This window comes from Morone saxatilis, unplaced genomic scaffold (genome assembly GCF_004916995.1).
Source record: "Morone saxatilis isolate NCDOM2014 unplaced genomic scaffold, NCSU_SB_2.0 Contig21, whole genome shotgun sequence".
Classification (NCBI taxonomy): Eukaryota; Metazoa; Chordata; class Actinopteri; family Moronidae; genus Morone; species Morone saxatilis.
Genome location: NW_023339774.1, coordinates 4,091,279 through 4,103,113, shown reverse-complemented (window position 1 = coordinate 4,103,113; position 11,835 = coordinate 4,091,279). Strand labels below are relative to the sequence as shown.

Genomic DNA, 11,835 nt, shown 5'->3' with positions numbered 1-11,835 from the left:
TTGTCCTGTCTTGCCGCCTCAGCGCATCACTTTCTCCATGACAATGAGCCACAGCACCCTGAGAGGCGAGGTCCCCGTGGCGTGGCTACTACGAGTCCTGTCCCCAACCGCTGACTCTGACAGATGTCCTTTTGGCTATTCTGAGCGAGGGGGGATAAAAGGAAAACAAACGTCCACGTTCCTGCCAGGCGGTGGGCAGGCCGTGCGGGGATGACAGCACGTCACTCTTACATAATTCTGGAGCTTCTCTGGACATTACACTAATGAAAACGCAGCCTGTGCCACCACCGCTGCTGCTGCTGCAGCCGCTGGGATAATTGTGGTACTAAGCCCTGACAGATCATGTATGCTCCCTGCCCCCTCCTCCTATAATCCCCCATCCAGGCTTAGTCTTCTCGCCATTTACACCAAGACAGACCCATCTCCCCCCCCACAGTCTCCCCTCCACCAGGGCTAACTCCGTATGGAGGTTTATTAACGACAAAACTTTAATCAATCTGCTAGTCAAGATTTAAATGTGCACAGGGACAGATTTGTAAGTACGAAACACGTTTTCAGAGCCATGTACTGATTTTCTGCAAGCTTCATTTGAAATCTGCTCTCATTACTCTCTCCAGCTGCTTCACTTTCAATGACTCATTCAATCATACAATCACAGGACTTAAAGGCAAACACTACCATGTAGAGTTTTCTTTTCTATTCTTCCCTGAAAATACTTATTTTGGTCTTTCATATGACTGGAGAAAGACCAACCATGTGTTAGTCGTCCTACGATTTCGACGATTCGATTTTTAAAACTGGCCTAGTAATTCCCTAAAACATTACTTACGATTAAATAGTGCATTTGTTGGGGACTATTTATAGCTGTGGATTAATACACATTTAGTGCATCATGTACATCTCGCCCAGGGAAACAGACACACAACACTCGTAGATCTTGCAATTCCTTCAGATTACGCATTTTTTTGCAAAGAAACGGTCAAACTAAAGGATGATTTAAGACCAGAGTAATAAATATCAAGTCTCAAACAGCACCAAAATGAAGTCTGATTTCCTCCAACATGGCTGTGTGAACCGGCTGCTGCTCGGACCAAGCTTGTCTAATTAAGCATTTATAAAGTTACTGAAACTCAACAATTGCGAGTCCTTTTATATCAAGCCTCTGTCAGACCAAAAATGGTAAACGGAGTGAAATACAGCGCTCCCATGGCTCAATGTCCTCCAGTTGCATCTCTCGTTCACTCATTTCCTATCATCTCTCCACTACCGCTGTCTAACAAAGACGGAAGTGCCCAAAATAAACAAAACTATAAGGCTGTTTCTCAAATGTTCGATCTAAAAACGGACGTACTCAACATACGTTTTGCACTCACTCAATAGTTTTGTCATTAATAAACTTCCATAATGCATCCACAGCCTTCTCCTCTGATAAAGTGCACACTTCTTCACTCCCACACTTGTGCCACCCCCGGCCTGCGGGCCACACCGCCGTACAGATTGAATGTCTGTATCTTGTAGTCCCAGAGTCACCATCTGACAACAGGCCGCCATGTCCTGAGAGGTTGTTAATAAATAAATAATCTTTGTGGCCTCTTGATGAACTGCCAACCAATGCAAACTCCGGACAGGATTTTTATCCCAGCAGCTTGGACGTCTGGATTACGGCTCTGGATGGTCGTGCCATGAGAGCTGCTGCAGATTTCACTGAGCAGCAGAAAAATCCTGCAGCAGTCCAAGGGGGGCTGAAAATACCAGGAGCACAGCGGGGGAGACACAAACATAAGAGTCTATTTTTGAAAACGTTGGGTAACAGCAGCACAAAGGAAAAGAAGGAGAGAGGTTTTTTAAGTTCACCCGCTGTGTCGTCTTTGTCAGAGGAGCTCAGATTAAGGAGCCTTGTCTGGGATGAAAGCAGCGAGGAGACCGAACCATTAAGCTGTGCATAATTCACACAGCGGCATGACATCCACAGGCCGTTTTTATCATAATCCAACACCTTACGGTAATCTCACAGAGGACATTCATCCAACCCCAACTGCATCCAGACAGTGTGTATGTATGTGTAGGGATACAAACACTACTCTAAAGGTGCACAATCACAACGGCGTACACCTGGTGCTTGCTGAGGGAAGGCGTCAGTAATCCATAACCTGTACACCTGTAATGGTTCTACACTTTCAGTTTCTTCAACCACATAATTCTCTTATGGTTTTGTGTGCTTATGGAGGTCATATAGAGGCATCTGTATTAAATTGAGAGTGTGTAACAACCAGTTAAAAACTTAATATGTTTAAATCAAATATTTCAATCGTATCGTGACGTCATCCATTGGTTTGTGGAGAACCGTTTTGAAGCCTAACATGACAGTTAGGCGGAGCCAGCGGGCTGCAAGTTGAGCTGCGCAGTTTGGACCCGTCCGTAGCAGGAAACAATGGCGGCTCACCTGGTCACACACAATCTCGTTTAACAGATAAACAGTACACTAAAATGTGTTTCTGAAAAGGTTTTAAGTGAGAAATGGTCAACACAGTAACAGAATCTAGCTTCGTATTTGATCAGCTCTGTCTAGTCTGACAGTTTAATCTGAGTTTGGTGCACTGCGCTGATCGGACTCACTGAGTGTGACCTGTCAATCATAAGGTAGCCCCACCCAAAAGCATACTTGACTGTATCATCTATTTTACTCTAAATTGGACCATGATTTACTAAATGAACATCATAAGCGATTGAGACCATAAACTCATTAGGAAACGGATTACTGAGCTCATAAATTCATAAAACTTTGCGGTGATCTCCGCTAGGTGCTCGTCTACTCGTCGGGAGCAACTTGTGTTATATTTATGTGCTGAGATATGCAACTATATTTTTAATAGTGTACTTTAATTTAGTTTTATTTTTTATTATTAAGTCATTAAATAAAATGTAAAGTAGTAATAGTAGCTAAAAAAACTTGGATATGGATATATAGATTTAAAACATTAATATAGAGAAAACCAGTATGTTTCTTATTTTGTTTCTGTCCATATTGCTTAAATCCACAGTAAAATGACTGTTTTTGTCTATGGAGTCTGGCGGCGAGCAACAGCAATATTATGGCTGTTTCTGGTTTAACAAAAGACAGAATAACAATCTGAGTCAGTGGCAAAAACAAGCACTGTTAGTGGACGTACTTTGACGGGCTCATTTGTCCCCAAGGACGTACATGGCCGCCACAGCTGCCCGTTTCATGGCTCTTTTCTCATCCAGCTCAGTGAATAATGGTTTATTTCAACCAAACCAGAGTTAGAGGTTGTTGGAAAGACTACTTTGTGAGTTCCATTTTCCTTCAGCCCAGTTTCCAGTGTGTTTTACGATTATGTTCTAGGTAAAATTACAGGCTTTGTCATTGGAGTCTGGTTGGCCATAGTGCCCATTGTTTTGGTCTAATGTTGGCGCTCTAGTGCATCAATGAGTGGCAAGTGAATTTTGTACATAAAGCTTTCAAAGGTTGGGTGTGTTTTTTTTCTCCAGCTTAAAACTTTACAATCATCAGTATTGTTTCTCTGTAGGAACTGCATCAAACCTGCAGGTCGGGGCTTTTCTTTTTTAAAAAGGGTTATATTTAAATTATGAGAAGAGGGAGAGAGATTCATTCTTCCGGCTAATTCCTTTGTCGCTGCATGTTTTCAGTATTTAATGAAGTCTGAGAACTGCCCTCTATTTTTTTTTCTTTTTCCACAGTGTGAGCAAATGTAGCTGGAGTTGTTTGGTCGTCTTAATGCTTTTACGTAAGCGGTTTGTTTCTTTGCCCCTTGTCACTTTCCCTCATGTTGGAGTAGTGCTGATTTACTAAGGCCCAAGGCCATTATGCAATGTCCATATGCAATGCATGTGCGAGCCAGATGGAGGGACAAATGCCACTCACAAATCTGTGATGAGAGTAGAGAGAGAGGGGGAAAGTGTGTGCATGTGCCCTGCACAGGTATAATCTGGATCAGCGGGGAGCATGAGGTGACCTAGAGAGGCAAACTAGACACTGGAAAAATATGACATATTACAGTTTTGCATGACACAAACGCCTGTTCATCTCACGGCTGCAGGTTTTTTCTTTTCAAGAGTTTGTCGAGTGAAATAATGCAAGCTGAGGAATGAGACAGCAGCTCGGTTTACAAGGCACTCACCAGTCTGATGACAACATTTCCTAGTATTGTTTCTGATGAAGTTTACTTTCTGCGATTACACATAGTAAGTCTTTCAAGGCTGATGCTGATTATTTGTTTGAGCCAGGATCAGCCAGCAAGATTGCAGGACAAAGCACTTTACACTGTCTGACCCTTACCCATTCACACACCGATGCCCGTGGAGCTGCCATTCACAAAGCTGGCCCGGCCGTTGGGGATGTATGTGAGGTTCACTTGTGGACAGGAGCAGCTAAACCACTGAACCAAGCCTGCAATTAGTGGGTGACCGGCTCGATTTACTGAGCCGCAGCCTGCACCCGAGGTTTACACTCTTAGCCGCACGTCTTTTTCACAGAGAGCGCCCCCCGAGAGCCAACTAAAAATAAAGTGTAAATCACTAAAGTGAATTTGATGGCTGAGTGGCAGAGCTATTGTGCATGCTGGCTGTCCAACACGGTGGTAGGCAGGGGACAATATAAAAAAATGCCATGTCATGATTTATAGCGCCAAAATAATTGCGATACACAATATTATCATGTTAACATACTACACTTATTTATTGCCTCACAGAAAGACCCCTCATCTCCCTGTCCTTTACTTCACTTGGAAATAGTATAGATTATACTATTTCCACACATCCGGATAGATTATACTATTTCCACACATCCGGTTTTTTCTGGAAAGCCGAGCCTTCAGCCATTGTGACAGTCTAAGGATTTTGGAATCACTGGAAAGATTCAGGCTGCCCCTTGTTCCTTTGTTCAAAATAAAATCAGGAAATCTATATAGGACTGTATGCTGGAGAGGTAGACAGCTTTTTCATGTAATATATCCTCCCTTCATGAAGTTTAACTAAAGGCTCTGTTCTTATTAAAACTGTTTTTAACTGTATGGACATTTTGGGGGATTTTGGAACATTATAACCTTCACGTAGGGAGGATTTACTGTAAATCAGAGTAGGTGTTCAAAAGGTTTTACAGACTGTAATAGCATTTGAATTACCTCTCAGCACGAGGCAATACCACTCAAGTTTTACATTAAAACTCAACAGCACCACAAACTGCCTCGAAAATGACTATAAAGATGACTGAAACACAACATTTCACATTATGACCTCCCTACATTTAGCCCGTATTAAGCTATGTATACATAATAAACTGGCCACTGAGTGTGTTAACCTCTGGAGTGGTATAGTCTAGCTACATTACCCTTAAGAGGAGGAAAAGTACAAAGCAAGTCTCACACAGTGATAGTGTTAGCTGCCATTTCAGGAAAGGTATTTCCCCCCTTTCCACTTATTTTTGACGACTCAGAATAAGTTATAAGTTACTCCTCTGAAACTAAAAGCGGCTGGCCAAAATGCTGTCTGCTAACCGGTAAAAACACACAGCACACACACTAAATAAATATACAACAGTACAATGGCAGCCCAGCCCCACTCTCTTCCTCCCATGTATTTACACTGCAGCTACAAGCACACAGACACTGAGGCCTCAACGCACTGTAGGTCACACTAGAAGTTTGGATAACAAGTAACCATTAGATAAAAGAGAAAATAACACACTGCTGCCTCTAAGAGCACGATAAAAAAAACTGTTGTTCGCTTCTGAACCTGCCGAAATGCAACCATACCACCTGTAGGCATCAGTACAATGTCCTAATATGGCAGTGAGCGAGAGCCACGAAGGACGGTGAAAACATGTCGACGTCCCGAACAGTGCGATACACTCACCGTCTGCTGCTGCTCCTGTGCGGCCAGAGGTTAGTCCCTGTAGTGCGGCTGGATGTGGAGGATGTGGAGGATATGGAGGATATGGAGGATATGGAGGGTGGAGAGGGCGACCAGGGTTTCAACGGGGAGAAGTTTTGGTGAGTATTTTTGATTTCGTCGGGTCCTAATAATGATTTCCTGGTTCTCGCAGGTATGTGGGCGGGGCTTAGAGACTGCAGGTGTGTGTTAGGTCACGGCTGTAGTTTCGGATGTGACTCCCTTAGGGTGCGGCAGGTGGTGTCGTTCCCCTGAGTCACCCATCCTGTAGCCTACAGTTTACTACAGACACATACAGGGAGCAGCGGACACCGTGAGTCCAAGATGAATTTCTGTTAATAACCACATTAATTCTAGGTTATTTCATTAATTGATCTTTAAATGGGCAGTAAAAAGGTAATGTATTAATCCATCAGCTGTATATAGTGTACATATTTCTAACTCGTATTCTTCTTTTTCTATTTCTATTATATCTTGTATTTTTTTCTATTTTGTTCTTATTAATGTGTATTTAATCATCTATTGTGTTGTATTTGGAGCTACTGTAGCTAGTGAATTCAAATTTAAAAGGTGTTACTTAGAGAATGAATGATTGATGAATATCAGTGACAAATGTGATAAATCATGTGCGCATATATGTGAATTAATCACAAGTAAGGTGTAAAGTTATGGGTTTTTTTATATGTGATTTCGTAAATTTCATATGTGGAATATAATGTAATACATTAATATCACCAGATGCTCAGATCACTCGAATTTCTCATAATAATGGCAAATATGCTTTGTCATCTGAGTAAAACAAGGCTACTGTTCTTGTTTATCACTCAGTTGCCTGGGATTACATGAAAAGTTACATTCATTATTTCAGTCTAAATTAGACTTAAAATGTTTAACATGTATCTTACATATCGTAGTCTAATAATCACATTATTGTTTACACTGTGTCTTGTCAGCATATCAAGCTCAACTTTGCTCTGCAAGATATGAAAAGATATGTTCTTTATGTTTGCTTATCACCTCAGTTTCTCTACTTGAGTTTCCCCCCTTACAAATCACTTTGCATACCAAATGCAAATACTGATAGTGATTAGATGCTGCCACCTCTGTTTTCTGCTCATGCAGAAAAGCTACAGAGTACAATAGCAGCAGGCTGTGATTATGGCACTTGTCTGACCGGTTCAACCTGTTCAGGTTAAGACACTTTGGCATGTCTGGTGTTATAAAAGCCGAGTATGAGATCTGTTAACGCATACAATTTGTCATTTTCTGAATTAAACTCCACTCCGTGCTGAGAGGTAAAATTTGCTGAGCTTTGATCCACAACAGCCACTGTGTCATAGTACAAGTACAAGTCATGCAATATCTGAGAGGGAGAGAATACAGATAAAACCCTTCAACAAATTCTTCAGTAATATAGGCAAATATATGTTAATTATATTTGCTTAGAGTAGTATTGCAAAATGTCACCACTGCCAGCTATTTTAAAATCACACTTTAAAACAGAAAGTAAGTAAAAGTACTTTGTTAATTTCCACCTCTGGCAGATGTTTTCATCCCAGTCACATTTACCTAAATCCTCTAAACCTGCAGTGTTGGCCTCACACTCTGCTCTGTAAAACCATCAGTGGGTGAAGACCAACACACATTACTGCACATTAAAAAATCGATTGAATTGAGCCAGTGAGTTTTCACGTTAAATGAACTTGTATGCACACAATATATTTTCTTATCTTTACTGTGACTTTAACATTATACACAATGAAGCAGTCTGCCTGTAAACAGATTCATTGTATCATCCTTTAATAGTATATAACAATGGACGGGACACATATGCAGACAAGTAAAGACAAAGCTTACCATCATTGACTGTATGTCTGTCTACAGTCTGATTTTATTATTGCTGCGCCCCCTTGTGTCTAAATAAAATATGACAATTGATGTGACTTATCCACGTTTAACTAATTCATGGGATTTTCTTGACTCCTACAAAAGTTTATAGAATTAAACTATGATGACGTCAGATCTATGACTGTACGCTATATGTTTTTGTTAAATACACACAAATATATTCATGTTTTAAATTTCTCAGTTCACTTTTCCCCTACTGTATTTGTGCTGGAAGATTTCCACTATATATGTAACTGCTGTAATTAATTAGTTTTTTTTTTTTTTTTTAAATAAATACCGGTAATGACTTTCTAAATCAAAATGTCGGTTATACACTTAGACAAAATTATGATTCTCAAAAAAGCACATTACATTAAATATTAATTTATTTCACAGACAAGTCCAAAGTATTGCTATATTACAGTTGTAGGCCTATAAATCTCATAAAAGCACAGATTTTTTAAACCTTTGAAGGCACATGAACAAAAAGAAGACATTTGACATAATTAACAACGATGGTCATTATTTACCTCCAGGATTCAAAACAATTTACAGCAGGCATTAGTTTTAATAGAGATGAAATGTACATTCTCTAGGGAAATGACACAGGGAGGCATGAAAAGTTGAGAACCAAAAACAGGTTAGAAAGTACGTGATTACAGCAGTAAACATTATAACATGAAAACCATCTTATAACAAGAAACAAGCAAATACTTTTTATCATGAAGGCAGCGGATTCTGTATGTTTGAAAGAAAATACACAAAGGATATAGAATAATGAATTTTTGTAAAATCATCTATACATAATGTTTGTAAGGTATCATAACACTCTCTATCACTCATGCGTATTTGAATGTGTCGACAGATGAATTGGCATTTTTCATTCAACATGGCTCTATGTAATTATATTATCTGAAAGTAACAGCAGACAATTATTTTTCCTGCAGCTGATTCAGTTACAATTTAGACATTTGAAACAGAAAATCAGACATCCAAGACTGAAACTTTTTGAGCACTGTTGTTAAACTAGCAGCAAAGTGTACAATAACAGGAGAAGAAACAGCTTCGTAGTGTTTTATATTAACACAGTGGTTCAGTGATCTCACCCCACACAGGCTGTATCCCCATCTGCTGATAATGGGACTTCTATAACAGAACCAGTGGTTTGGCATATATATTTAGTTTTACTCAGAAAGGAAAGGCACAGAGACACAGAGTGATGCTCACAGTGGAGAAACTGTTACTGCTTGTAGTTTTTGTCACTTTCACACAGTTGTGAGGTCCTCCTGATGGCTGTGAGGTCAAAGGTCAGACGTACAGGTGGCGGGAGAGGAGTCATCACTCATTTCTCTTCACTAGAGAACAAAAAAGATGTTTGTCATGTTTGTCATTTAGGTAACAAAGGATACAAGTTGGTGTTAAAAGTTGAACATTTACAATCTGGACATGGATGAATTGCTGAATGGGCCTATGACCCTTTAATATTGAGTTACCTGCTTATAACAGGTGTTTTTTCCTACTTAATACTACTGTCAGTAATTCATTAGTCTACATTGAGATTAGTAAAGCAGTTGTTTTACAGCAGAAAGCTGAGGTTTAGGGTGAGCCTTAAACCAAAAGCTGGACTTAACATTGATGGTTAATCTGCACAGGGCGGGGGTGGTGGGGCTGGTAGGTATGAGAGAGGTCCTTTTCACATCTGTGCCCAGGGGCACATTATTTTAATGTCTCCTTTGTGTAATTTAAAGGACCATACCGCAGTTTTTTGCTTGACATTTATTTAAAGCAAAGACATTAGAGTTCTGCTGGGTTCAGGCCTCAGTTTCTAGCATTGTGCAGCCTGGACCCTGACCTTTCAACCATCAAAGTCTTTGTAATCCATGAAGGAAAAACAGGCTTTATATTAACACAATAACAAAAACAGTCTCCTTCACCCATTCTGATGAGATGTCTTCCCTGGTGCAAAACTTTGTACATATCTCACTGTATATACTGAATAGGGCTCAACTAATTTCATTTTTATGTATCCAGTGTATTTCTTTTAGCATAAGGAGTTTTTTTTGTATCATGTGACCTCTTTATTGTAGGTGAAACTGCTTTGAATATATACCGTGTAACCTGTTTTTCCTTCACATGGATGTTTGCCTGATGAAGACCATGTCAAAATGTTACTTTCTTAATCTTTTGGAAGCCTGCTATATTGTGTGTGGACTTCCTCACTATTTCCTCAGCGTGTGTGTGACGTTACTGCTGACCAGTTTCCAAAACATCCTGCAGTGTTTTATTAATAATATTTTTTAGGGTTTTTTTTACCCTTCAGGCAGCAAATGGTTTCCATAGATGGTTAGGTTGTCCATCATAGGCAGCATCATTAATCAAATTATTTTTGTCAAAGTTGTGATGATGCTGTGAAAACAGATTGACTTGGGAAAGAAATCCCTGTGTTACTACACTACAGTAAACTTAATGCAGTGGCTGCCTGAAAGGAAGGAAACTATTCCAATATATAAAACATTAAGACAGCTTTGGAAGGTCAGCAGTAGGTCAAACATGCAGAAACATTGTTATGATCCTTTAAATAAATACAAAAAATAAAATAATGTAGAAAAAGAACAACTCTTTCCTCGTAAATGAGACTGGACTTCTATTCTATTTTGTGGGTTAAAGGTTAAAAACAGCTGGGAACATCTCTCGGACCAGTTAAGGATAAAGGGCTGTCATGTGTTCAAGAACTAGATTTCTCCTCCACCCTGACTATAGTTTTTGAATCCCACTGTTTTCTGTCAGAGGCTTTGAGAGTAGATTAACTCCGACGTCTGCAGGCTTCCCACAGAGCCCGAGGAGAACTGCTTAATGTGGGCCGAAGAACAGCTTCACATAAGCCTGAATGAGGATTTGGTGCTTATGTAAGAGAAGTGCTGCAGAAAGGGGGATTCATGGAGGTTTCTCAGGCTGACACAGACGTAAGGACTGAAGGGGGAGAGCAGGGGACTGGACTCTGCTGAGTCATACAGTATAAACGTCACAGGATGCCAGTGGGGCCTCTAGGACCCAAGAGCCACCACCACCAAAGAAGAAAGTTGATGGAGCTGACATCAAACAGTGCCTTGTCCAAAAGAGCAGATTAATGGAAATAATCAATAGGATAGTCTATGGATGTCATTTGCTGCTTACAGTTTATGGATGCTGGAACACAAACGACTGATCAACTCCAGCTGGGTCGCCTGGGTGAGACTGTGTGACGCTGAAATGCAGAGACACCCAGTGACCCCTGGATTCATTGTGAATAATGTTCCCAAATACACCAGTACAGAAAAGTATTAACAATTATTTTATCCTCCATCCTTGACAATATGAATTATATCAGATGGTGTTGAGTAGCCTGATATCTGTTTAAAATTTTAAAAATCTAGGAATTTTCCCCCAAACTGTGGCCCCATACTCTGTCGTACACCAGGTGTCACAAACTGTGTACAGCACGCAGCATTTAACCACTGTTAACTGTTAAAGCAAAAGTTCCACAATTTGGGGAATATGCTAATTTGCTTTCTTGCTGACAGATGAGAAGATTGATGCCACTCTTCTGTCTGTATGATAAATATGAAGCTATAGCCAGCAGCTTAGCATCTAAGCTAACTGACTTTTTGGTGTAGTTGTTGCCGGTAGTTAAAATAAGGTAAAATTATGCCCATTGTTCCAAAACCCCAATAGTCCAAAAAGTGACCCATTGGACCAAAAGCCCATTTATTTAACAGCTTATTATTCTGAAACCAAAAAACCCATTGCTCTGAAGGCCCATTGTTCCGAAAATACTCAGTCTGGTATCACCAACTTATGTACATAACTTAACTGACATAACTAACATACTTATTTTAACCCTTTATAGGGAAATTTAAAATTTTAACCCTGGAGTGTTATTGGCGGCTATAAGAAGACATTTTCTTTCTTTTTTGACTTTTTTAAAAGTTTCAGTTTTAGGCTGCAAATCAAAGTCAGTGATGTCTAGGTGGGCTGGCCCAA

The 11,835-nt window shown here is 40.1% G+C and overlaps 2 protein-coding genes across 2 annotated transcripts in view; both read right to left on the bottom strand.

The window, feature by feature from the left end:
- The window catches only part of tjp2a (tight junction protein 2a (zona occludens 2)), a 33,879-nt gene extending 27,795 nt beyond the window's left edge, over positions 1 to 6,084 (bottom strand). The window contains exon 1 of the mRNA XM_035668571.1: positions 5,893 to 6,084. The gene's annotated coding sequence lies outside the window, so the exon portion shown is untranslated. The remainder of the gene's footprint in view (positions 1 to 5,892) is intronic.
- Positions 6,085 to 8,183: 2,099 nt separating this feature from the next.
- The window catches only part of pip5k1ba (phosphatidylinositol-4-phosphate 5-kinase, type I, beta a), a 22,338-nt gene continuing 18,686 nt past the window's right edge, over positions 8,184 to 11,835 (bottom strand). Inside the window, exon 14 of the mRNA XM_035667369.1 lies at positions 8,184 to 9,170. Coding sequence (XP_035523262.1) covers positions 9,168 to 9,170 — 3 coding nt within the window. The 3' untranslated portion in view covers positions 8,184 to 9,167. The remainder of the gene's footprint in view (positions 9,171 to 11,835) is intronic.